This window comes from Sciurus carolinensis, chromosome 16 (genome assembly GCF_902686445.1).
Source record: "Sciurus carolinensis chromosome 16, mSciCar1.2, whole genome shotgun sequence".
Taxonomy (NCBI): domain Eukaryota; kingdom Metazoa; phylum Chordata; class Mammalia; order Rodentia; family Sciuridae; genus Sciurus; species Sciurus carolinensis.
The window spans coordinates 40,968,041-40,995,732 of record NC_062228.1 but is presented as its reverse complement, the minus strand read 5'-3'; the positions used below and the strand labels follow the sequence as shown (position 1 = coordinate 40,995,732).

The following is a 27,692-nucleotide window of genomic DNA, read 5'->3' as shown; positions in this document are numbered from 1 at the left end:
TACTGCCCAGTACAGGAAAGCATTCTGTACAAACACTAGCACCATGACCAGATACTAGTAAAAAGGAACAAAGACAGGAGAGTGTGTGTGTGCAAGTGTATATCTCTTGGCATCTACATATTTTATATGAATGTGCCAAATCATGTGGAAGTAATGTATCTAGCTATCAGGAGGAGAATGGTTAAGTACAAGTAGGATAATTACATCCACCCATGAAAAAAAATTCATGGTAAAGAGCTCCAATATATACTCTTTTTTTTTTATTGTAAACAAATGGGATACATGTTGTTTCTCTGTTTGTACATGGCGTAAAGGCATACCATTTGTGTAATCATAAATTTACATAGGGTAATGTTGTTTGATTCATTCTGTTATTTTCCCCTTCCCCCCCACCCCTCCCACCCCTCTTTTCCCTCTATACAGTCCTTCCTTCCTCCATTCTTGCCCCCTCCCTAACCCTAACTCTAACCCTAACACTAACCCCTCCCACCCCCCATTATGTGTCATCATCCACTTATTAGCGATATCATTTGTCCTTTGGTTTTTTGAGATTGGCTTATCTCACTTAGCATGATATTCTCCAGTTTCATCCATTTGCCTGCAAATGCCATAATTTTATCATTCTTTATGGCTGAGTAATATTCCATTGTATATATATGCCACAGTTTCTTTATCCATTCATCAATTGAAGGACATCTAGGTTGGTTCCACAATCTGACTAAACTGAGCAGCTATGAACATTGATGTGGCTGTATCTCTGTAATATGCTGATTTTAAGTCCTTTGGGTATAGGCCAAGGAGTGGGATAGCTGGGTCAAATGGTGGTTCCATTCCAAGTTTTCTAAGGAGTCTCCACACTGCTTTCCAGAGTGGCTGCACTAATTTGCAGCCCCACCAGCAATGTATGAGTGTACCTTTCTCCCCACATCCTCGCCAACACCTGTTGTTGCCTGTATTCTTGATAATCGCCATTCTAATTGGGGTGAGCAATATATACTCTTAAGTTAATTTTGCCAAAAAGTCAGTGTTCTAATTTTCATTGACAGTTTCATGCAGGTAAGATGTGTATAAAAGCACTGACAAGGTTTTAGAAGTTTGGAGGTTTAACAGACCACAAGGCCTCATAGGAGGGAGGGCAAAGGGCTGGAGAGGAATGCAATAAATTTTTGATTGTTTGAAACAGGGTCTCACTGTGTTGCCCAGGCTGGGGCCTTGAACTCCTGGGCTCTAATGATCCTTTTACCTCAGACTCCCACATAGCTGGGGTACAGGCTTGCACTGCCATGCCTTGTTAATAAACTTTTCATGGTCCATTATCCTGTTTTATTTTTTCTTTATAGGTAACTTATTTCTTTTTATAAGTAAAAAAATACAAAGGGCAAGAAGCACAGAGCTCAGGCCCTCTTCTAACTTCCCAACTTTAGCCTCTGGAGATGGGGCTGCCCAGGGGACTCTGCTACACAGCCAGATTTGACAACGATTCAAAAGCCACCTCTTGCAGAACAGAGACCTGTGCAATTTCTTAGCATTCCTACCAAGGAACAGATTTCAAATAAACACTTGATTTAAGGTTTTTAATGATTTAAACTATTGAAGAAGCTGTACTTACACAATTTCAGCATTGTCTTCACAGAAGTCAATGTGTAATGTAACAGGTTTTGTGCAATACAGTCTGAATTTTTTTGCTCTATAGGGAAGCTGCATAAAAGATTCTACTGCAACCCGGATGCTTAAAAGTGAAGCAGAGATAGTTCCATTACAAACAAAATTGTACGCAATACAGTCATTTAAAGTACACTTACATAATTAATATATTTAATGTAAAACAAAACACAGAAAATAACTTTCTAATGCAACTACCCACAGCACTTGGATATATGTAGCCAGGAGGAAAAACTATTTCTTGAGGAGTGGGGGGAAAAAACCCAAAAAACAAAAAAACCTTAGTCATTTTGTGAACAAAGCACAAATATAAATACAGTACATAAATAAAAGATCAGCATATCTATGGTATGAAAATTTCAAGGCAGAAGGGCAAAAATTTAGGAAAAAAATGTCTTAATGAGGTTCTGGAGATTCAGACATACTGGGTAATAATAAACAAACCTGTGGAGAAATTCTGTTTAAGATTTTTAAATATCAACATCAGTATATGACCAGAATTACATGAAAGTTTCTATAAATAGATGGATATTCTAATAATTAGTATCTGCCAACTTTGCACAAAAGAACCAGAAGACTGATATTTGATAAATAAGATCAACATCAGGCTGGGGGTGGGTGTGCGCTCAATGATAGAGCACTCGCCTAGCAAGCATGAGGTCCCAGCCAAGGACGCATGGGTTCAACCCCCAGCACCACAAACGAAAAAAAAGTCAACAATTTTAATCTCATTAAGGCAAATGACAGACCACTTTACCATCCCTGGATCCTCATTATGCCTGTACGTGCATCATCTTTTGCCTCATAAAGGTTAGGAAAAGGTGGTTGTTCTATTTCATCATATGATTCTCCAAATACAAAAAGAAAGCTCCCCAACAGTTAAACACAATAGTTATTTTATATCAATTATAAAGGTGCAGAATTATAAGCTGGAAAGGTATCTACTTTTTCCTTAAGTATCTCTAAATTCCCAAGGTCTGGCAAGCCCTTCTGCCACAAATTTTTCTATTCAGGAGACCCCTCTTATAGCAAATGAAGTCTACTTGGTATTGCTCCTCCTTCAGAGGAAGAAGAGTCCTCATATTTATTTATTAAGCTGATGATCCCTTTCTCTGGGGACATAAAACTAGAAAAGTTATCACAAAACACTGAGACTGACTTGTTACTAGGGTTTTCTAATAAACAGTGACGTGTGGCCCCAGAATCAGTAAAGGCTACCCAGTCACCAGCTCACTCTCTCCCTACCTTCAGCCATGGTGACCCCCTCACTTTGGTAAGCAGGGCAATCAGGAACACACACTTGAGCACACAATCTGATCTCTGCAACCTGAGGCTGGGCCAGCAACCTACTCTTCTGGGGAGATAAGAGTTTTTCTCTACCTCCTGGTAGTGTCTTTCTTGCAGCCATACTTCCCTAATGGACATGCTCCATCACAGAAGCAAACTGAGGGAACAGAGAACAGCTGGTGAAGGCTCCAGGAGACGCAAAGAGAAGGGCCTGAATCTCTTTGCCCTTTCCAGGAAGGAAGGTGGAAAAGAGATACAACTTCCCTGAGTCTCACCTGACCACTGCTCTTCCAGTCAGAGGACACGGACTGGAACTTGCAAGTCTTCCATTTGAGAAGTTAAAAAATTCTAGTATCATCTTTCTCAAAAGGTAAAGACCTTTGTTACCTTACTTTAAAAATGGATATTCTCCTTTAAAACTGACATTTGTCTCCTTGAAGAGTGTTAAGGCAAAATACATGCATACGTACTTTTTAGATTTTACTGGAATGTACTTGGCAAAATCCACAAGGAAACATTCTGCCAGGTAATGATCTGCGGAAGATATGATTGACTTAATAACAGCCCTGCACCAGCACTTCAGCTCCTGACAATAAACCACACAAACCTACAAAAGAAAAAGGAAGGTTTTAGTTTTTAAGTTTGGTATTAAAAATCTCTAGTCACATAAGAGAACCAAAAGGCCCTCTCAAAACCATCTTGGCCTGCATTTTATGTTACAAAACAGGAAAGATGCCAAAGGCTGGACCTGCCTAAGCTTAACACAGTCTTCCAAGGAAAGAACTTCAGAAGAACACAGATCACCCAGATTCTGTTCCACTGTTTTTCTTACTGTAGTAGTCCCCTCATCCACAGTTTCAGTGCTAAATGATTAACTAAAACCTGAAAATATTAACGGAAAATTCCAGAAATAAACAATTCGCAAGTTTTAAGTTGTGCTCTTTTTTGAGCAGTGTGATAAAATCTCACCATCTCCTTCCATCAAGCCCAGAAAGTGAAGTGTTCTTTGTCTAGCATACCTACACTGCATGTGCCACCTGCCCATTAGTCACTCAGTAGTCATCTTAGTTACTGGATCAGCTGTCACAGCATCGCAGATGCTTGTGTTCAAGTAACCCTTATTTTACTGACTAATGACTCTGAAGTGCAAACTTTTAAAGTATATTATTATAATTGTTGTTTTACTTGTTATTACTAATCTTTTACTGTGGCTAATCTATAAAATATCGTAAATATGGAAGTACAGGGAAAAACATAGTGTATATAGAGAGGCGTTCACTTGGGTCTTAGAACATATCCCCTGCAGGTAAGGGGAACTACTGTAAAATCATTCAAACTCCTTAACTAAGGAAAATTTTTAGAAAGTAAAAATTTAGAAATGCATTGGTTTCCCTTCTTAAGTCAGAAAGCTTACAGATGATTGTCAATCATGTGTCAGACTGATATAAAACTGCAACCTCAGGGTCATCCTCTCCATTTCCTTGCATGGCTTTTCCCACCTTCTAAATTTGTTTATGACCTATCACAAATGGATGCTGGCTCCATGAAAATGTATTTTTGTTTGTTTTGCTTACTGCCATATTTCCAGGACCTAGCACAGTGCCTGGCACATACTAAGTGTTCAAAAACGACTTAGTGGATGGCTGAATGAATAACTGCTTACTGCCTCTCTTAAGTGGAACCACTCCACTTAAGTGACAGTCCCTGGCATCCTGACTGAACCACAGAACCATCATACTCAACAGATAATCCACAGCCAAGCAAATCATACACTGACCACAGGCTTACAGAGTCAGACAGTAGCAAGGGTTGTGCCCAGTCAGGGAAGAAGTGGACCAGTGGAGATTCCTGACCTCTGGAACTGAAAGTGGAAAATATGGTACAGTCACACGGTAAGAGATAAGTGCCTGAGAGCCTCACATACTTCAAAACTCAAATGATTCAAGATAAATTCTAACAAAAGATAGAGCATTTATATTTAATGCTAAAATCAATGCAACTTATAAGAATGGTTTGACTAGTTAATAGTTCACATAACCAGTAAACTTTGAAATTGTGTTATACTAAGGCTACTGCTGGTCAAAAACTGAACAATTTAAGTATCAAGCTGAACAGTGATTATAAATATAAGCGTCCAAGGGAGGGATCAGGCTGTCACCACCTGAATCCACTGGTCAATCACAGCACCACCAAAAGTGATGTTACCTTCCAATTCAATACAACATAAACTTCACAGCATATTCTTGAGAGACAGAGAAAAAAAGTGACCCTGTATCTATCCAAAGCTTTGTATTTAACTCTACTTAACTATAAGTCCACAGAAAAGTTAAACTATGTACAAAAGGAAGCCCTTGGGAGTTCAAAATGTAAAATATTTCTAAAAAGGACAAATGACCAGGTTTTATTTCTTCAATAAGCCAATGATAAAGAAAACTAATAAACTATGTTATTAATGATTTTGGGGAAAGGGATTAAAATGTTTCTTAGTTTTTTTCAAAAAGAGTTTATAAAATCTTTTCCCATCACACCACTAAAAGAATTCAAACTCTTCTCACAAATGTTGATACAATCACACAGTGGACAATGAACACTGAACTGCAAGAAGGCAAAGGGAGGCCATGATGTAGAGTAAGAAAAAGAAGCATGAGTTAGGCCTAAGTCACAAGCAACAAAAGGGAGGCGTCAGCACTAGACTGAGAACTCCAAGCTCTCTGCTGAAGTGCCTACATCTGCTTTGGATTTAGAATCATCTCCTGGTTCCCAGACCCAGGAGTATGGCCCCAATGCCTGGATTTAGATGACATGCCATTTCCTATTGTCCCACGTGACTTACACAATCATCCTTTGCATGGCTAGCCTCCATCTTGTGCTAAAAATCTTAACACCAGGCAATGATTATAAACAACTAACATTACTCCAAAAGCTTTCATCCCCTTAGGAATCAAAGTATTTTACATTTTGAGTGGTGTTTTAAGACATGGTGATTAAAGCACATTTAAATACATACCTGCCCTTCTTCCAATATTAATGGCTTTATTTCTATATCTTGACACATGCTGTTATAAAAGTCATTCATGGCAGTATTTAGTTTTTGGTAGTCAACTTCATGATCTAAAAAGGGACTACATCCTTTTATAATAACCCAGAAGCAACCTGGATCTTCAACCTGTAAAATTGTTAAAAGACATAACAAATGTTAAAAGATAAAATAATACATGATTTAAAAGTAGAACCATAAAATAATAAACCTTAAAATCATGATAATTATTTCTAATATAAGTGATATAACAAATTCTTAATAAGCACTTTTGTCTTAAATGGTCAAACCAAAAGTAAATACCAAAGTGTGTAAGCAACAATATGTAAGTAATTATCAATTATGTGCTATGATTCAAAAGGCAGAGATGCTGTTTATCTCCATATTTTGAAAATATCTATAATATACACAAACGAGGATCAGAACAATATTTTTAACATTTTTAAAGAAAGAAATAAATAATATATGTATATTATACTCATATTAAATGAATGATAAATAAACCAAAGTAAATATAAATTATTACCTATGGTGGAAGGAAGAATGAAGTGCAAGGAACAGAATCAAAGTCAAATTATTGGAATATATCTGGTTACATATTATTATTATGAGAAACCAAGATTCCCATTGTTAGAGATAGGATGAAAACACTAAAAAGTTAAATTTGAGTTGAAAATATAAGAATTCATGACTTTTCAAATGTATTTCCTAGCTCTGCCTAGTGAAAGGGCCTAGAAGCAATAATATCCCAAGATTCTAAATACCAAGGGGAAGGAACACAGATGTTTGCATTAGTATTATTTCTACTTTTCCAAATATTTGAACATTTTTATAATAAAAAATTGGAAAAAAGAACAGTGATCATTCTGATTCTAGTGATGGTAGAACAATTCTTATGACACCTGCAGGTAATAACTGTAAACCCTGGAAAAAAACAAAACTATTTGAAGGCCCTGAAGAACTGCCAAAAGCAAGCAGAGCCTAGAGATTTGGTGCCTGAAAGAAGGAAACCTCTCTGTGTGACATCCAGGTTTACACAGCTCTTCCCAGAGGACCTCCCACTGCCCCCACCCCTTCAGCACCCCACCCTCATCCATGTGGTATGAAGACTCTTTTTTTAAAAAATATTTTTAATTGTAGATGGACAAAATACCTTTATTTATTTTCATGTGGTTCTGAGGATTGAACCCAGTGCCCCACAAACGCTGGGTAAGCACCCTACCACTGAGCCACAACCCCAGTCCAGAATGAAGACTCTTATACCTCAAGCAGAAAGGCACAATGCATGTCATTTGGAGTAACAGAGGAAAGGGTTTTGGAGCTACCAGAGCAGCTGAAAACTAAGGGGAGAACACAGAAAAGGAGGGTCACAGAGGGGATGTGAGTCATGTGCAGACTCACATACTTGGCACATCCTCCACTGCTTAGATCAGACTCCAGGGAGTCCAGAGAAGACCAATAGCGGAAGGCTGGAAGAAAAAGTTTTAGCTGATGCTCAACAGAAATACAGAACCCTGAGCAGATCTTTTCACTCAAGGACAACCAAACTTCAGCATGGCTTCAAGCTGCAGAAGGCCATGTCCCTAGGATGACTGCAGTTTCCCATCAAAATACCTAAATAAGAAAGTTCAATACTGCCAGGAGAATTCACTGTACCCGATGCAGCACAGCCCTGACCTTCCTTTGAACATTTATTTGAAAGGGCTTACAATTGTAAACATGTATCTACAACTCAGGAGTGTCTTTCTCAAAGACCTGAAAGCTATTCCTGAGAAATGTAATCACCAGGAAGCACACAGTCTCCACCTTCAAGTCTCTGTGGGATGACAGAATCCTAACTTAACTGTCAGCTAGCAAACACAGCTGTCCTAACCATGTTCACACTGACCAATGCTTCCTAATTTCTACTTGAGTCCTAGCCCCATTCTCACCTCTACACAAAAGGGCTGGAGCTCAGTTCTTTCTCCTACTGTTAATAGTTTGTGGATAAAATCTGTTTTCACCACCTTACTGTCTGGCTTTGGTTATCTTTCCCATCCATTACAAGAAAATGGAGTTTGTACTAGGAGTCCTGCCAAGAGACTTAGAAAGCATTTCAGGTTCTCCACAGAAGCCCTGGAGTGTAATGCTTGAGAAGAGAAGACCGTGCTACAGAGAATGTGCTCCACCAATAAGGGCGAAACCACACAGGTGAGCACAGAGTGTGAACCAAGCCTCTCACTATGCAAGCCGACCGACAGCAATTAATTGTCAGCGCTATTCATCATAATCACAATGTCCAGTGAAACAGAAACAACTGCTAGACATGTAAAGAAATGAAAATGTGATGGGTGGCCATGAAAAAACCATCAATAGAAGGTGAACCCAAGATGCCCAGATGTTGTAATTAACAGGCGAGGATTTAAAAGCAACCATTATAAATATGTTGAAGAACTTATATGTAAGATGGTTACAGTGAATTAAAAAAAAAAAAGAATCTCAGAGAAGAAATGCAACTTTTTATATACATGAAAAAAAACTGGAAAAGATAAACTGCAGAACAGAAAGTAAAATATATGAAATAAAAAATTTATTAGCAGTATACTTAGTACTCCATTCAACACTGTATTGGAGGTCCTAGTCAGTACAAAAAGAAAAAGATTGTTAGGATAACTAGAAAGGAAGCATAAAACTGTCTTTATTCATAAACAACATGAAAGCATATATAAAAAACCCTAAGGCACCTATAAAAATATACACAGTGAAAACTATAAAATACTGCTGAAAAAAATTAAAGACACAAGCAAATGGAAACACATCTGTATTCATGGGTTGGAAAACAGTATCGTTAAGATGTCAATACTACCTAAAGTGATCCACAAATTCACTAAAACTCCTATCAAAATCCAGATGATATTTTTTACAGAAATATCCTAAAGCCCATTCTAAAATTCATATAGAATTTTGAGGGACCCTAAATAGTCACACAATCTTGTAAAAGAACAAAGCTGGAGGATTCCATACTTCCCGATTTCAAAACTTTATTCAAAGCTATAGTAATCAAAACAGTGCTGACACTGAAATACAGACACATACACCGACAGAATTAGAGAACCCAGATTAAACCCTCGTGTATAATATGGTCAAATAACATTTGACAAAGGTGTCAAAATCATTCAATGGGGAAAGGGCTGTCTTCAATAAATACTGCTAGGAAAACTGAATATCCATGTGCAAGAAAGTGAGTCTAGATCTTTACCTGACACTATAGAAAAATTAACACAAAATGGATCAAAAACTGAAATGTAAGACCTAAAAATATAAAACTCTTAAAAGAAAACACAGGGCAAGGACACCACAATATTTGATTTGGCAGAGACTGCTTAGATATGACACCAAAGGCAACAAAGAAAAATTGGACAAATGGAACTTCATCAAAATTTAAAAATTATATGCACAAAAGAAACTATCAACAAAGTAAAAAGAAAAGAAAACCATGGAAAGGGAAAAAATATTTGCAAGCCATTTGTCAGATAGGGATTGATACCAGAATATACAGACAACTCCTAAAACTCGACAATGAACAAAACCTAACCCCCAAAAAAATGGGCCAAGGACTTGAGTATTTTTACAAAGCACATGAAAAGATGTTCAACATCACTAAGCATCAGAAAAGTGCAAAATAAAATCACAATGAGCTATTACCTGACACTCATTAGGATGGTGACTACTTTTAAAAAACTATTCAATAGCAGGTATTGACAAGGATCCAGAGAAAGTGGAACCCGTGTACGCTGTTGGTAAGAATGTGAAACAGTATAGTCACTGTGGAAAACAGTACACAGTTCTTTAAAAAAAATTACAAGTAGAATTACCATATGATGCAGCAAAGAGAACTAAAAGCAGGATCTTGAAGAGATATGTGTGCACCCTGGTCATAGCATCACTATCACAATAATTAAATCATGAAAACAATCCAATGTCCATGAGCAGATGAATGGATAAGCAAAATGTGGTACATACACACAATGGAATGTTATTCAGTCTTAAATTAGGAAGGAAATTCTGTTGGGCACAGTAACACACACCTGTAATCCCAGCTACTTGGGATGCTGGGTCAGGAAGATTTGCACATTTGAGGCCAACCTGGGAAAATGGATGAGACCCTGCCTCAATATAAAACAAAAGATCTGGAGGTATAGCACTGTGGAATAGCACTTGCCTAGTGTGCACAAGGACCCTGGGTTCAAATACCAGTACTGGGGGCAGGGGCAGAATTCTGACATGTGCTACAACACCATGCTATGTGAAAAGCCAGTCACAAAGGACACGTACTGCACGATTTCACTTACATGGTAAGCAATCAAACTCACAGAGAGGGCAGAAAGGTGGATGCCAGGGTCTGTGGGGAGAGGGGAAAGTTACTGTTTAAGGGGTACAGGCTTTCAGTTTTACCAGATCAAAAGAGTTATGGAGATGGTGGTGATAGTTATGCAGCATTATGAATGAACACTTCTTTAAATTTGTTCCAAATACATGACAGCAGAATGCATTTCGACTCACTGTACACAAATGGAGCACAATCTTTCATTTCTCTGGTTATACACAATGCAGAGCCACACCATTCATGTAATCTTAAATGTACATTGGAAAATAATGTCGCTCTCATTCTACCACCTTTCCCATCCCCATGCCCCCTCCCCTCCCCTCATTCCCCTCTGCCCAATCCAAAGTTCCTCCATTCTTCCCTTGCCCTCCCCAAACCATTATGAATTGACATCCACATATCAGAGAAAACATTTGGACTTTGGTTTTTTGGGATTGGGTTATTTCACTTAGCATGATATTCTCCAACTCCACCATTTACCAGCAAATGCCATAATTTCATTCTTCTTAAATGTTGAGTAATATTCCATTGTGTGTATATACCACAGTTTCTTTATCCATTCATCTATTGAAGGCATCTAGATTGGTTCCACAGTAGCAATTGTGAATTGAGCTACTATAAACGTTGATGTGGCTGCATTGCTGTAATATGCTGATTTTAAGTCTTTTGGGTATAGTCCGAAGAGTAGCATAGCTGGGTCAAATGGGTGGTTCCATTCCAAGTTTTCTAAGGAATCTCCATACTGCTTTCTAAAATGGTTGTACCAATTTGCAGCCCCACAGCAATGTATGAGTGTTCCTTTTCCCCCATATCCTCACCAACACTTATTGTTGCTAGTGTTCTTGATAACTGCCATTCTGAATGGTGTGCAATGAAGTCTTAAGAGTAGTTTCATTTGAATTTCTCTAATTTCTAGAGATATCAAACATTTTTTCATAAATTTGATTGATTGTGTATCTTCTCTGAAGTATCTGTTCAGTTCTTTTGCCCATTTATTGACTGGGTTATTTGGTTTTTTTTGGTGTTAAGTTTTTTAAGTTCTTTATATATCCTGGAGATTAGGACTCTATCTGATGTGGGTATGGTAAGGATTTTCTCCCATTCTGTAGGCTCTCTCATCATACCATTGTTTCCTTTGTTGAGAAGAAACATTTTAGTTTGAATCCCATTCCATTTATTGATTCTTGATTTTATTTCTTGTACTTTAGGAGTCTTGTTAAGGAAGTCAGGTCCTAAGACAACATGATGAAGATCTGGGCCTACTTTTTCTTCTACGAGGTGCAGGGTCTCTGTCTAATTCCTTTCCCAGCACCATTTGTTGAAGAGGTTATCTTTTCTCCAATGTACGCTTTTGGGTACCTTTGTCTGCTATGAAATAACTGTGTGTATGTGGGTTTGTCTGTATGTCTTCTATTCTGTACCATTGGTCTTCATGTGTATTTTGGAGCCAATACCATGCTGTTTTTGTTACTATAGCTCTGTAGTATAGTTTAAGGTCTGGTATTGTGATACCTCCTGCTTCACTCTTCCTGCTAAGGATTGCCTTGGCTATTCTGGGTCTCTTATTTTTCCAGATGAATTTCACGGTTGCTTTCTCTATTTCTATGAGGTACATCATTGGGATTTTAACTGGAATTGTATTGAACCTGTATAGTACTTTGGGTAGTATGGTCATTTTGACAATATTAATTCTGCCTCACCAAGAACATGGAAGATCTTTTCATCTTCTAAGGTCTTATTCAATTTCTTTCTTTAGTGTTCTATAGTTTTCATTGTAGAGGTCTTTCATCTCTTTCTTCAGATTGATTCCCAATTTTTTTTGAGGCTATTGTGAATGGGGTTGAACTGTATACTTACAAAGAGCTACAATGGTAAATTTTGTTATGTGTATCTTACCACAGTAAAAAATAAGTAACTTTGGTGGGGTTCCAGTATACAAGGTCATATAAGAAATTCAATAGTATTGTTGTATTCCAGCAGAAAATAATGGATATTTAAATAAAATAATAACATTTGCCACAGCATCAAAACCCAGGAATTACTTAGTTATAAATCTGAAAAATGTCATTAGGGTATGCAGTTGCCTTCCACGTTTCTGACACAACTGCAGGTTGCCTGGGCTACCTTTTTAAAAAAAAATTTTTTTTAGTTGTAGACAGACACAATACCTTTACATTATTTATTTATTTTTATGTGGTGCTGAGGATCAAACCCAGTGCTTCACACGTGTAAGTTCAGTTGCATCAAGTATGTTCACACTATTGGCAACCCTCACTATCATCTTTCAGAACTCTTTTTCTCTTGCAAAACTAACCCTATACCCATAAACAATAACCTCAATCTGCCTTGTCTATGAATTTGACTACTCTAGGAACCTCAAACAAATGACATCATACAGTATTTGTGCCACTGTGACTGACTTAACATCATGTCTTCAAGATTCACTGATGTTGAAGCATGTGTCAGAATTTCCTTCCTTTATGAGTATATATAATACTGTATTATATGCATACAAACCATGTTTTATTTATCCACTGATGGACACTTGGAGGGGGAAAACTTTCCCCATGTAAAAGTTACAGGAATCTGGAAGATAGGTGGCATCTGTAACACACTTGGGAAAATAGTCCTATATGGGACAGAAAATTTGCTCCGAGGGTGAGCAGAATATGAACCAGAAGAAGGGGAACATCAGAGCTGAGAAGAAAACAAAAGAGTCTGGGCCCAAACAAAAGGAAAAAGATTCCCAAGCAGGAAACATGAAGTCCAACACCTCCTACCAATGTTCTGCCACATGGATGTGTAGGATCCCCAACCCTGAAAGAGTTCTCCCCATTCCTCTCCGCTTTTTTGGAGAAATCTGTCTACCATCTAAGACTGATGGCCAACCTTAACTGGTGGAGAGGTACTTGCCAGATGGATCTGAAACCCCTGAAATCTCAGAGCAAATCCTCTACTAAGAATCAGCTGCTTCAAACGTCCGTTCACATAAATTACCTAAGACATAATAAGGGCAAGAAAGCTGATGATTTTTAAAACCCCATCATTTGCTATGTCCTCTCCTCTGCCCACTTAAGTATGATTTTTAAAGTGACTTATATTTTTCTTTGTCCTGTTTAATAAACTCCTTCCTCACTCCTTCCTCCAAGGAGTTTATTAACTTCCTTCCAGTCTCAGCAAACATTACCTGACCCAAAGAAAGTGATCCAGGCAAGCACTCTGCAGGCCTGAGGCGTTGAAGTGGAGGAACGCGCTGGGTGGAGAAGTAAGTGGCAACGGCAGAAGAGGAGATTTGGGGTTCACTGCAAGAAGGCACCACACTGTATGTTTGGGGGAAGAAGGTCCAGATCAACCCTGCTGTTGTCCAAGGACCCGAACCCCAGGGACCCGCATTAGAGAGGGTTATGGGTCACAGGTCATTGTCCCGTTCATCTGGCCAATACAGACCAGGTGTGGGTGGGAAACCAGTTCCAGCTGAGGTTGTCAGAGGGAAGCAATATTGTACATACGTATGCGTGGGGCACCCAATTATGTCTGAATTTCGGAAATACAACCATTTTCATTTTATGTCAGTCCCCAATGGTTCAGGGGACATGCTTAAAAGTATAGTTGCTTATCTGAAATTGATGGCCTGGCATCTTATCCAGCAACCCTGGCTCCGGGCCCCAAGACCTGTGTTCCCCTGGCACAGACCCCCACGCGGGGCGGTGGGGTGGGGTCAGGGGAGGCCGCGCGCTCACCTTCAGCACCAGGACTTCGAGCATCCTGCTGGCGCCTCCTCTGGCCTGCAGGCCCGCTCGTCCTATACGACTGACACCGTCCAGCCCGCGCTCTGCCGTGCTCCCAGCCCTTCCCGCAGAGTTTGGCGCCTCCGCCCTCCGTCGGGGTGCGCCCGCCGCTGGACCCAGATTCCGGCCTCCTCTCCGCCACTCGCCCACGCGGACCTCCGGGCCACCGGCCGCCACGTCCCAGAGTCGACGCGCTGGGTGCTCCAACTCGACTCGGCCGCGGTTGCGGAAGACACGCTGGAAGCCCCTTGTGCGCCTGGCCTCCGGCCTCCAGCACACGCACCGCGCCTCCGCCGCCGACGCCAGCCCGCGCGCGCAACGGCCCGCGTCGGCCCCCGCGCAGGCCTCGAGGTGCGCGGAGACCACGTGGGGCGCCCAACGGCCTGCCTGCGCGCAGCGCGGCGGAGCGGCGGGGCGGGCGGACGGAGTGCGTCCCCGACTGCGCGGCTTCCGAGAGCCAGGGCCTCGCCTGCCCTCCATCTTACCTGTATGGAGGAGCAGAGCGGCGGCTCGCGGGCCCAGGCACTGCGTGGGTCCTGCCTGCCAGGAGGCCCCTGCCCGCCCGCCCCCTCTAGACCAGCCTCCACCCCTTCACCACCCCGGGTCCGTCCTTAGTAGATACCCGACTCTCGTTCGCCGCCTTGGTGGTGCGGAGGTCTCCTGGTCCGCCACGTCCCGGGGTCCGGGCGTCCCTGACAACGTTCCCACCTGCCTTCCACCTTCCGGAAAGGCTCCGCCGGTCCTTCCAGCCACCTACCTTTCTAGTGGAAGCATTGGGGCCACAGCTGAAGAAAGGTGCAGGGCCTAGATGGTTTTCCAGTTCTATTCTGTTCTGGTTTTTCTTTTTCTTTTCTCTCTTTCCTTTTCTTCTTTTCTTTTTCTTCCTTTCTCTCTCTTTCTCTCCCTCTCCCCTCTCTCTCCGTGCCCTCCCTACCAGTGAGCTAAACCCCCAGGCCTTGTTAAAGTTTTTTAAAGTTTTACTTTTGAGATGGGTTCACTCTAGGTTGTCCAGGCTGGCCTTGATCTCAGCTTTCTGCCGCAGCCTTCTGAGTAGCTGAAATTGTTGGTGAGTAGCTGGGATTGAAAAAGTGTACAACTGTTCCCGGCTGCAGCTGAATTCTTTAAGTTATGAAAAAGCAAATTTTCTTTAAGTTTACACTAAAAATGTGCTCATTTGCTAAGAGAACCAACAACATGGTAAAAGACCACCAGTTTAGAGGGTGATTGTGGAAATTGTAGGACTGTGTATTTGGGGGAACAATGATCTCCTAAGCATCCAGTTTTCAAACTAAACTTAATTTCACAAGGCGCCACAAATATCATGTGCTTAAAGTCTCAGAAGGGTGATTGGAAAGGATACGTGTGTGACTGCCTGTCAGGAGAAAAACAGCTTCACCTGAAAGCACCAGATCTTGTCAAAAAGGAGATGGGAAGCTGACTGCAGTGGCCCACAGTTGTAATCCCAGTGACTCAGGAGGCTGAGGCAGGAGGATCACAAGTTCAAGTCCAGTCTCTGAAATTTAGTGAGACCTGTCTCCAAATAGCTCCAAATAGCTCAGTGGTATTTGCACCCCCCCCCCCCCCCCCCCCGCAACCCCAGTATGCAAAAGGATTTGCTTATGATCAGTCCTGTTGACAGTTCCAAGCTCCAAACCCTGGAGATCCAGGTTTGTACTCAGTTGGTAGCATATGACCATCTTTTTTTTTTTTCCTTTGACTAGATCCCATGCTACAGTATGTTGTTTTGCAAACTTTTTTCACAGCAGGGCTTAGAGAAAATAGAAATATATACATACTACACTGGGATGTGAGCTGTCAAAGACTATTGCAGACAGCTCACTCCAGTGTACTGTACTATACCCTCAGCAGGCATTTCTTTGTTATATACAACTGCAGCTATTGACTCCTTCTTCTCATGTTCTTTCCTAGTGTTTATGAAAATATAATCTGGGCTTATTAAACCAAATTATGAAAAAGATGAGTTTTCTTTTTTTACAAAAGACTAAAATTTGAGTTATTTTTAACATTTGGAGTGCTTTTTTGTCATATGTAATTACTCAGACTTACTGCCTGTATTTAACTGATTTCTACACTATTAGAACTTCAGTGAACACTCCTTCAAAAGTTTTTATGTTGATTAATCTTTCAGTCATCTAAGGCATTTCTACCTGTGAATTTTTTCAGAGTGTATAGTATCTTCAGAGCTCATATAGAAATGATTTTTTTGTGGTTTTCACATATGATTGACAAAATTATTGAGGACCCTGCATCCTTTTCACCTGTGACACACTTAGAATTTTATACCTTTGTAATTTTTCTTTTTGTTCCTGAAAAATCCATGGCATTCTTTGATATTCAACATATCATCCAGCTATTGGATGATTTTTGATGATTCACTTTGACCGTGACAGGGCCTTCTCATCTGCAGATCAGCATTTTTCTTCAGCTCAAGAAAACATCATTCTCTTCCATTTGTTCTGGAATTTTCTTTCAGCTCTGCCAATAATCCATACGTTGGATGTCATCCTCTGTCTTTAACATATTTTCCTTGGGCTGTGGTAACAAAGAGACCCAAGGACAAAAGCTGCTTGGAGATCCAGGTTTGTCTCAAGGCAACAGTGCAAAAAGTCCTGAGATGGGAAAGAGCTTTGAGTAAAGGAGGAATGTTAAGACCTTTCTTTGTGAAGGGTGTGCAGATGGACAGGGGCACATGAGGAGATCAGAGAGAAGAAGCCAGGGCCTCCTAGGCCATGGTTTCAATTTTCAGTGTGAAGAAAAGCCATTGAGGGCAGTGACTGGAAAGAGATTTCCATTTCAAGATCCCTTTTCCTGCTCAGTGGGTAAATACATGTGAGGGAAGAATGAAAATGGAGCTTAGGCCTGAGGTAGTGGTAGCTGCTAGGTAAGAGAAAAAGATGGCAGTGGATTAAGTTCTCAGAGGCTGTGATTCTAACAACCAGGAGGAACAAAGGCTTTTAAAAGGGACAGCAGTACATGCATGGGTCAGAAGACTCCAGATAAGCGTGGGTAATAGAGTCAACAGGGTTTGCTAGTCCTCTGGATATAGGAATGAAGAAAAGAGAAAAATCAAGAATGACGTTAAGTTTTCTATCTTGAATAACTGGTAGCTTTCTGATACAAGGAAAATTGCTGAAACTGCTTGAGAAGAGAAAATAATGTTAGGGGGAAAAATGTAATTTTTAACAGCCAAAGATAAAGTATAGTTAATTAAATAGAAGTATATTATTTTTCATGTAACGTGCAAGAGGTGAGTAGTCCAGAGCTGGCAGGCAGTATGCTTTAAAACCAGCTTCCTTTCCTGGGTCCAAAATAGATGTTCCACTTGTCATTTCCAGTCAATGACAAAGAAAAAGTAAAAAGTGAAGGACAAGGGGCTTCCACCTGGAAATTGCTGACCTCAGCCAAGGAAAGAAAGGCGTCTGAAAACCAGGGCTAAGGAACTTGATGCCAAAAGCTTGTTCCTTGTTTTCAGTGCTGGTCCAGTAATGGGGACAAGGTTTTGAGAAATAAGGGGAAAAATTTTATTGATTTGCTAGCAACTGAGAAAAAGCAGTGGATTAAGTTCTCAGAGGCTGTGATTCCAACAGCCAGGAGGAACAAAGGCTTTTAAAAGGGAAATAGGGTTAAGCCCCAGGTGTGCCTATCAGGAGACAAAATTCGTATTCAGATGATGGGCCTTTAGAGATAGCCATTTCTGGAACTGGGGTTGTGGCTCAGTGGTAGAGTGCTTGCCTAGCATGTGTGGGGCACTGGGTTCAGTTCTCAGCACCACATAAACAAAATAAAGGTATTGTGTCCATCTACAACTAAAAATAAAAGAAAAATTCTTTTAAAAAAGAGAGCCATTTCTTAGATCTATAGCTGCCAGCCCCCCAGTCTGGATTTCTTCATTTCTGTGGGTCAGAGATAAACCCAGCCTGGGACAGGAAGGATGTTAATCCTGCTTCCCCACAGTTAGGAGGAAGAGAGAGGAGGGGGAAAAAAAAATGTCAGTTTTGAAGTAAACCATCAGTGGTCAAACAGCAAGGTAGGTTTATGTTTAAAGTAGGAAATTGACCTGCTACATGAAAGGGACCCCTGTTACACCCTAAGATCAAAAGATTAATTAGAGGAGAAGAAACTAACAAAACGGCAGAGGCTGGGTGGGTAGGGGCAAAAATGTCTAATGTAGAAGAGAGGTTGAAAAAAAAATAGAGGTTTGAGGACAGAGGGAAATAACTACATAGGCTCAAATAGACCACAGATTATCCCTCATAAGAGAAGGGTCCCTTATATTTGAGTCTCAAATCTTCCATATCATACAGTGTCTCCCATATTATAGAATGTCTGGGTTGCTTTTTATTAATAAAGAACAGTGTGAACAAGACATTTTAGCCCGAGTATCAGTGCCAATCTAGTTTTGGATGCTGATAAAGGTCACCCAAAAGAATCAGGGGAAAAAGGCATTCATGAAAATACATGCCAACTAGGCATTTATTCTTTAGCTTTGAAGTGTAGTTTCAAGACATGTGGTATCATAAAAGACCTGTCCTGGCTGTGCCTTGGACAGGTTAGCATGGAACAGTGATAGGTGATACGGAGGAGGAGTAGGGATAAGTAATCAGTTTTCCACTTCTGTACCTACCACCATTAGTTAAGAGTCCATATGAAGAATACCACAAACACAAGCTAGGCTCTAAAACATAATTTTTCAGCTGCTTTATTTTGGACTGCTAGGACAGTATGTCACTGCAGATAGAGGAAGTCATGTGACAGTTGAGGAAAAGAAATCTTTTTGTGCCTCCCCACCCACCACATACTACAGAGATTGAACCCAGGATCTCACCCATGCTATGCAAGTGCTCTACCACTGAGCTACACGCCACCCCCTAGCCCTTTATACTTTTCATTTTTTAAAAAATTTTATTTTAAAAAATTTATTCTTTCACTGTTCTGGAAGCCAGAAGTCCAAAACAAGGTATTGGAAGAGACATGGTCCCTCTGGTGGCTCTCAGGAAGAATCCTTTGCCTCTTCCTATATTCTAGTGGTGGCTGGCAATCCTTAGTGCTCTGTGGCATGCAGCTACACCAATAAAACCTCTGTCTTTGTCTTCATATGGCTTTCTTTTTTATTTTTTAATTTTTAAAAATTTTACTGTACTTTTTATTTTGAGACAGAGTCTCACCAAGTTGTCCAGGCTGGCTTGTGCTTTCTCCTGCCTTAGCTTCCCAATTCACTGGGATCACATATATAAATGTGCCACTGTGCCTGGCCCAGAAAGAATTCTTAAGGGGACAAGTTTCGTTCCAATTAACAACACTGAGTTAAATTGTATTCTTTTCTTTTTCCTTTTTTTTTTTTTTTTGGTGCTGGGGATTGAACCCAGGGCCTTATGCTTTCAAGTCAAGCACTCTACCAACTGAGCTATCTCCCCAGCCCTAAACTGTATCTTTTCTATGAAAAAAAAAAAAAAAAAAGTCACAGTATTTTTTTCATGACATCTGCAATCAACCACTACTCCAGTGAAAAGGGCAGGGGAGTTAGGGGTAAAATTCTCTTGGCTATGGCACTAATTAGCTCCATGGGTCTGTTTCTGTTTTCACAAAAACGGTGTAAACAGGTTCCTTTGGTCCCTTCCCTGAAACATTCTAGTATTCTGTGAAAATGAAAAACTATACCCAAGGCTAAAAGTCATTAAGGAGAGTTTTAGTAGACTCAGAAGCAAGATGGAATGGTAACTGTGTCTGTGGTTCTCACAATTCACCTATCAGGACCATTTACTGAGACAAATAGAATTGACTTTAGATCAATGTTTGTCACCTTTGGCCAGACAACTCTTTGTTGTGGGCGAGTTATTTAACTGCATCCTTGGCCTCTCCCCACTAGATGGTGGTAGCATTCTCTCCTCATTTGTGACAACTGGAAATGTGTCTAGACTGCCAGTTGCCCTGAGGGAAAAGTGCCCAGGTAGAAAACCACTGCTCTAGATATATTCTTCTAATCAGGATTATATGATATACATAAACTATTTATCATTGCCTTTATTTTGTTAGTAGAAAAACTAGGAAATTTCATGAAATAAATCCATTGTGTAATGCATAATATAGTCAAAGATAGTAAGAATTGGTGTTAACTATTATTTCCCACCTTTAATCAGCAAAAAAAAAAAAAAAATTATTCATCTTTAAAGGAGGTGAAAGAACTATCCAGGTTAACTAATTTAATACTCTCTCTCTAAACTTTGTATTCATTAACTAACACTTAAGAACATAAAAGTTGATTGCTTCAGTTCTTTAAAATATTAACTAAAATAGATTTTCAGTTTGGAAAACATAATAACTAATGCTACTTGGTTTTAAATAGAATTGGATCTTAGTAATCAAGCTAAAAACAATAGCAAGAAAACAATGGAATTATCACTTGAATTATATATTATCACTCGGTCTAGTGTTTGCCATCCAGACACTCTCAAATTAATTCCAGCAGAAAATCTAAGAAATTCACAGTTCAACTTCCAAAGCACATCAGGAAAAATACTGATATGTGGGATGGTTGGAACAACTGCAAGAAAACATCTTACTGAAACTTTGAGCTAATAAAATATAGAAGTGGGGCCCCTTGTGACATTTTTTTCTCATTTTGGTAACAATTTTATACTCACTACATACAATATGGTTAAAAGAATAAAATAAGCAAGAGAGCTCCACAGCCCACTTGAAAGAAGAAACACTGGGTGATTACTTGCACAGGTACTGAGTTTTATAATTTACAAACAGATTCAGTTGACTCTTGTTAATCATTCCCATGACTGAAACAGGTTAGTTTACAAAGAAGCAGCTCCCTACAAATGACTCTTACTTATTACATAATTCTTAGGATAAACATGTTTATGCTTTAACTGAATAGTCACATGGATATCATAAAGATGGTGACCGTGTACCACTATTCGGTGAAATTTCTTGCCTGCCTTCATGATTTCTTCAGTCGTTTTTTCAGTAGACAAAAACTTTTCTAAAAAGTCTGAATCTTCTAAATATAGCTCATCTCCTAAAAAATAAAAATTTAACTCCATAAAGTATCATTTTATAAATCATTCTAGTATATTAGTGACACATAAATTGGTATTTATTTTTATCTAGTTCATGCATTTGGAACTGGCTTAGTTATTAAATAACCTTAATTTTTTGAATTTATCTTAATTTTTCTCTTATATTTTTAATATCTTCACCCTCCCCTTGTCCTCCACCCAAGAATTTTCTTTAAGCACATAAAAATTTATGACTGGAATGTTTTTCATTGTGAACTCAACTTTATATTAGTTTGTAACTCTTTAATGTATTAAAAACTGACACTGATATTGATCTTAACAGTCATACTTTTGGTGTTTCTATATGGGCTGTTCTGATAAGGTTAATTTAAAGAAGTTATTATTTACATCAAAACTGCCAAACTGTCCCCCTATAGGTTGAGTAACAAATCTTATCACTAGTCGCAGAAGCTGAGCAGACAGATATGAAATATGATAGGTCACAAAACCCCTGCCACAAAACTCTTGTGTTTATCCCTACTATAATCAACTATCAAATTTCCTACCTCAATGTTATACTCATAGCATACTGTATGGTTAAAAGACCATAGCTCAGGTTGACAGCTTACAGGTTCTCATAATTCAAAATTAAATTGTAGGGGCTATGGTTGTGGCTCAGTGGTACGGCACTTGCCTGGAATGTGTGAAGCACTGGGTTCAATCCTCAGCATCACATAATAAACTGAAGGCATTGTGTCCATCTACTACTAAAAATCAATTTTAAAAAATTAAACTGTAAAAAGTGAGATAATACATAAAACTTTGTTAACGTCTATAAAATGTACTTATATAAATGTGTATGTGATGTCATTCAAAATTTCTGGTTATAATAGTTACCATGGATGTTTTACAGACTTTGGCCCTATTTAATTAGTACTTTGTAGGCTAAACAACCTAAATGTAATTCATGTCTCTTGCTGCCAGACAGCCTGGTGACTGAATGTGCATACTGACAAAAGTTGTGGGGCTTCACTGACTTACCAGGTAAAAGCTGGACCATCCCATCAGCAGTTAAAAGAGTAATTGGCAGCCACCGTTCAGTCCCTTCTAAGGCACGATCCAAACAAAATTTATGCAAGTCAGACAGAGAGGCAAAGTTTTCAAGTCTTCTTACTTCATAGAACTGTGGGGGTGCCAGCCAAATTTCTTTTGATATGAAACTTTTAGTTGCCTCTGATGGAGATGACCACTGTGGGAAGATAGTTAGGTTAGTGCATAGGATCTACTTGAAGATACAAAATTAATTCATTAAAGTGCCTTGCTAGATCCTTCTGAAACAAAGGAAACATTTGGGGGTTTGGTGCAGTGGCACATAACACTAGTCCCAGCTAATTGAGAGACTGAGGCAGGAGCATAGCTTGATTAGAGGGGTTTAAGATCAGCGTAGGCAACATAGCAAGACCTGCTCTATAGAAAAAAAAAAAAAAAAAGGGAAAAAAAAAAAAAAGATCCAGGGAAGAAAGCTGTGTTGATCCTCTTAAGAGGTCGATTATTGGGACACTGACCCTAGCCAGGGTCAGTGAACCAGGACGGATCACTAAGGATTGAGCTAGGAGTTGTTCAGCATAAAGACAGAAGATGCAGAGGGGCCACAGTGGGTCTGTTCACTCTCAAAGGAAGACTGAAGGGTAAACTCATGACAGTGGATTGAGAACTTGGTGCCTGTTTATTCCTCCCATAAGGCTAGGCCCTGAGGAAATGATGGACAAAGCTCTTTTAGGCACTTTGGGGCCTTTAGCCACCAAAATGCATCATGGTATGTGACACACATTACAATGGTGGTGAAGAATCAGGAACAATAGAAGCTTTCAGGAAAGAAGCATGCCTCAGCCTAGAGTCCAAGGACCGTAGTAACTGTAGGGTTTCAGCCAGACAGGGTCTGCCCATTAAATTCAAGTGATGCAAACTGCTCTCCTTCCACAGCTTTCCTTCACAGACCTGAGATAAAAAGAGTTGACTCAAGGAGTATGGGAAAACCCCAAAGGCCCTTCTTTAGCTGGTTTCCTAACTATCTGCTTACACTAAGAAGAACCCATTGCCATCTTGGTAGGGGCCATTTTGCCTCTTCTAAACCCTGCAGGACAGACAGTTGACAGTCAGCCTAGCATTTTTCCCTAGCCACTGATACCCAGACCCTTTCTTTCCTTCTCCCTCCCTTCCTTCCTCTCTCCTTTTCCCTCTTTTCTCTCTCTTTCTGTGGTACCTGAGATTGAACCCAGGATTGCTCTACCACTGAGCCACATCCCAGCTCTTTTTCATTTTGAGACTAGGGCTTACTAAATTATCCAGACAGGCCTGGGTAATTTGTGATCCTCCTGCTTCAGCATCCCAAGCAGCTGGGATTACAGGCATGCCTCACTGCACCTGGCAACACCTGACAAATGAGAAAGCCCAGGTCCATTCCACTTGGGCTGCAACACACCCCTGTCTAGTTTAGCATATAAATTCCTTCCTCCTACCTTGGGATGCAGGGAGTCCTCTTGTCCTGCTACAGTCCAAGACATGCAAAAGTCCCTAATAAATTCCAACTTTGTGCAATGCTGGATCTGTCTGCCTTTTTCTTTGGCCTTTCAGCACCTTCCTCCTTTGGTGGTCAGTTCTCATATACCAGGACTGAGTTTTTCTAAACCCTCCCCCAAAACTCAGAGTTAAAACTGACTTCTACCTCAGGTGACTATGGATCAAAGGTTTGTGAACCTATATGTGCTTAACTAATCCCTGAGAGGCCTGTTAAATCTTTACATCCCTTTGATCCTGGTAGAGGGCTGAGCAATCTGAGTTTAAGAAAGCACCCCAGATCACTCTGAAGTTGGCTAAGCTGCATTTTGAAAGTCAAAGCTCTGGGTCTCAAAGTTACCGAATCATTAGAATCATTAAGTTATTTCCAGGGCATTCTGCTTTCTTGGTCCTATAAATTCAGTAACAGGCAAAATGATAGTCATCTCCACTTAATCCAACCTGTTCAGATTATTCTAGACCATCGGTTAAAATATTATCATTTATTACTTGTTGCCAGTAAAGCTCTGCTCAAAATATTTTATATAAAATATTTCTAGTCCATCGGATAATGCTGCAAAGTCCTATTTTACAGATGAAGATATTCAGGTAGCTCCTCTAACTAGAAAATCTGAACTTCAAACTCTGGGGGTATCTGGCTCCAAATTCCACCATTTCTGCTAGATTTTTGAACCTCAATGCTACTGATACCAGGTGAGATCATTCTTCATTGAGGGGTACTGTCTAGGCACTAAAACAGGGATATAACAATCCCCCCATTGTGACAACCAAAAAAGGTCTTCAGACATTGCCAAGTGTATCCCATGGTGGCATGGGTAAATCTCCCCCATTTGAGAACCACGGATCTAAGCCAGATTAAGAATTATTATCTAGGGCTGGGGAGATAGCTCAGTCGGTAGAGTGCTAGCCTTGCAAGCACAAGGCCCTGGGTTCGATCCCCAGCACCGCCCCAAAAAAAAAAAAAAATTATTATCCAGGTGTGGTGGTGTGTGTATATATAGCACCTGAACCCAGGAGGCTGAGGTGGGAGGATCACTGACTCTACAAGTTCAAGACCGGCCTCAGCAACATACTGAAGTCCATCTCAAAAAAACTGTTTATTGGAACCTCTTCTTCCACCCATGAAAGTTTGAATTATACTCCTCCCACCAAGTAAATAATAAAGAGCTGGATAACATCTATGAAACAACTATTTCCAGACATTGAAAAATGCAGTACTATAATTTCTTCGAAAAGAAAAATGAATGAGGTGAACCCTACCATTGTCTGGAGTTTCTGCCTAAAAATGATCCCCAGACTGCAAGACAAGGAGAGAGAACTTAATCAGAGTCTAGGATTCTTACCGACTTGAGAAGACAGAGATCAGAATTTGTGAAGCTCACACAGGCTAGCATTTGAAAAACAGTGAACCTAAGAGGAAGGAATTACGCAAAATAGAGCTCCAAAAATCTATACAGAGCACCCCTGAATCATTGCTGAACATGCATCTGGCCATGCATAAGGTAAAAACCATAGGAGATTGGAAAAGATGATACCAGAGAAGGAACAATTACCTGGAAGCTTTAAGACTAAATTCCCAGAGCTCATTTACAGCCAAGAATTTTTCAAATTCCCTCCAACCATTCAATATAAGAAGTGTTCAAATAAACTCCATAACGGTCACACAATGGAAACGCAGCTAAATTAGCCCTAAAATAAAGGGTACTATAGATCCACCCTAACCATTTACAACAAACCTCAAAAGGATCAAGTTAATTTGTAGTAACTGTTGCCAGGAAAAGTCCAACACTATTTAAAGGAATATGGCAACAACATAAAAATCACCATATCCAACATCTCCTTCTCTGACCAACAAAATTTAGAGGTTTATTGGAAGATTTGAACATTAAGAAATATTATAGAAAATTCTTTATAGGAAGTTCTTTTTTTTTACTTTTTTTTTTTTTTTTTTTTTTTTTTTTTAATTTTGGTACCTGGAATTGAACCCAGGGTTGCTTAGCCACCAACCCACATCCCCAGCTCTTTTTTTATTTTATTTTTAATTTTTTTCTTTATATTTTATTAGAGACAGGGTCTCACTGAGTTGCTTAAGGCCTCACTAAGTTGCTGAGGCTGGCTTTGAACTTGCCATCCTCCTGCCTCAGCCTCCTGACAGCTGGGATTTATAGGAAGTTCTTTAATCAAAGAGATGCCAGTTGTAGCTTTTGATCAGCATAAAGAAATGAAGAGGGCTGGGGTTGTGGCTCAGTGGTAGAGCGCTTGCCTAGCATGTGTGAGGCACTGGGTTCGATTCTCAGCACCACACATAAATAAATGAATAAAGGTTTATCAACATCTAGAAAAATTTTTTTAAAAAGAAATGAAGAGCAGTAAAAATGGTAAACATAAAAGACATTATTTCCCCTCATTTCCAGTCTTTAAAAGATTGTCTTAAACAGACACAGTGGCACACACCTATAATCCCAGAAACTCAGGAGGCTGCAACAGGAGTATTGAAAGTTCAAGGCCAGCCTGGGAAACTTAGTAAGACCTTGTCTCAAAATAAAATAAAAAGGTTTGGGAATACAGCGTAGTGGTAGAGTGTTTGCCTAACATGCACAAGGCCCCTGTTTAAATCCCTATCACTGGGAGAAAAAAAAAAAAAAAAAGACTACTATCTAAAGCAAAAATAATTGTAGAAGTAAATAAATAAAAGAAATGAAAGTATGACAACTGCAGAATGTAAAGCAGGGGAGAAATAGAAGTACAGTTGTCCCTTGGCATCCGTTATGGCTTGGTTCCAGGACTTCAACCTCAGATTCCAAAATCTAGGAATGTTTCAAGTTCTTTTTATAAAATGGTGTAGTATTTGCATGTAACCTACACACGTCCTCCTGTATTTATTAGTCTGTTCATTTATTGGTACTTGGGATCGAACCCAGGGGTGCTTTACCACCTGATCCCCGTGGATGCCCTACCTGGCAGCCCACCACCTCCGCCTGGTCGGGATAGACCGGCGGCGGCTCGCGCAGGCAGCACAGGAAGAATGCCGTGTCGAAGCGGCGACTGAAATCGCGCTTGAACGGCGTGAGCCAGACGTTCCAGTCGTGCAGCGCCCAGATGTCGGGAGTGCAGTCCAGGTGCTCGCACAGGCGCTGGAAGTGGCGCGGGTCGCGGCGGACGCGCGCGCGCCAGGCTTCCAGGCCCTGAGGCGGGGCGAGGGCGCAGCCGGGCTCCCGGACTGGCCCCTGGGGCTCGGGGACAGACAGGGAGCCCCTGGGCCGCAGCAGCAGCACGCCCGCCTCCTCGAAGGCCTCGCGGATGGCGCAGATGCGCATGGCGACGTCATCTGGCAGCGCCCCGGCCTGTCCGTCGGCGGCTTCGGGCAGCACCGGGAAAGAGGCTCTCGCTGGCGGCGCTGGGCCTAGGCCGAAGCGCGGCTGCCCTCGGTACGCGGAGAAGAGGTGCAGCCAGTCCGCGGAGCGATCTGCCGCGTCCAGCACGCCGCCGGGGAAGACGTGCGCACCGGGCATAAAGCCTTGGTTCTGGGAGCGCTGCAGCAGCAGCAGCCGGAAGCCTTCGGAGGGTGGCGGGGACCGTGACGTTGCGGCGCCCGGGCGCGTCCAGCCGGCAGCCAGCACTACAGTGGCCGCCCGCCGCCAGACGCTAGGGCCCGGCCGCAAGGGGCTGCTCATGACGGGCGGCGGCGAGGGGATTTGCAACTCGGGTTCCGGCGCGGGCTGGAGCTCCTGGACAGGTTCGGGACCTCGCACCAACGCCGGCTTCTGGGCTTTAGGACGAGTACCAGTTCAGCCTCCACCCGCAAGGTGCCTGCCTCTGGGAGGGGCGGGACGCCAGCGCGACTCCGCACCGCCTCGAATGCCCTTAGGCAGAACCGGGTCACTCTCGCGGGACCAGGTCTGTCAGTCGCCAGCGAGCGATTGTTATTCACAGCTGCCTGAAAGGAG

At 40.9% G+C, this 27,692-nt stretch overlaps 2 protein-coding genes across 8 annotated transcripts in view; both read right to left on the bottom strand.

Moving 5' to 3' along the window:
- The window catches only part of Tdrd12 (tudor domain containing 12), an 86,638-nt gene extending 70,068 nt beyond the window's left edge, over positions 1-16,570 (bottom strand). For all 5 annotated transcript variants that reach the window (XR_007105324.1, XM_047527396.1, XM_047527397.1 and 2 more), the window contains exons 1-6: positions 16,445-16,570; positions 14,763-14,901; positions 14,093-14,625; positions 5,957-6,115; positions 3,420-3,556; positions 1,610-1,729 (exon numbers count right to left, since the gene is read on the bottom strand). Coding sequence is in view for 4 of the 5 variants with exons in the window: in XM_047527396.1 (XP_047383352.1) it covers positions 1,610-1,729; positions 3,420-3,556; positions 5,957-6,115; positions 14,093-14,625; positions 14,763-14,901; positions 16,445-16,480 (1,124 nt within the window). In the remaining variant the exon portion in view is untranslated. The remainder of the gene's footprint in view (positions 1-1,609; positions 1,730-3,419; positions 3,557-5,956; positions 6,116-14,092; positions 14,626-14,762; positions 14,902-16,444) is intronic.
- Positions 16,555-27,590, bottom strand: Nudt19 (nudix hydrolase 19). 3 transcript variants are annotated; one of them, XM_047527402.1, is made up of 3 exons: positions 26,703-27,590; positions 22,210-22,417; positions 16,555-16,693 (listed from the first exon to the last, which is right to left on the bottom strand). In XM_047527402.1, exons 1-3 carry the CDS (start codon positions 27,417-27,419, stop codon positions 16,662-16,664), a joined length of 957 nt encoding a protein of 318 aa, XP_047383358.1. In that variant the 5' UTR covers positions 27,420-27,590; the 3' UTR covers positions 16,555-16,661. The 3 variants fall into 3 exon arrangements, with proteins under 3 accessions (XP_047383358.1, XP_047383360.1, XP_047383357.1); XM_047527404.1 differs by having other exon boundaries at positions 16,622-16,770; XM_047527401.1 differs by lacking the exon at positions 16,555-16,693 and adding an exon at positions 19,438-21,188 and having other exon boundaries at positions 26,703-27,588.
- Between the last annotated feature and the right edge of the window lie 102 nt (positions 27,591-27,692).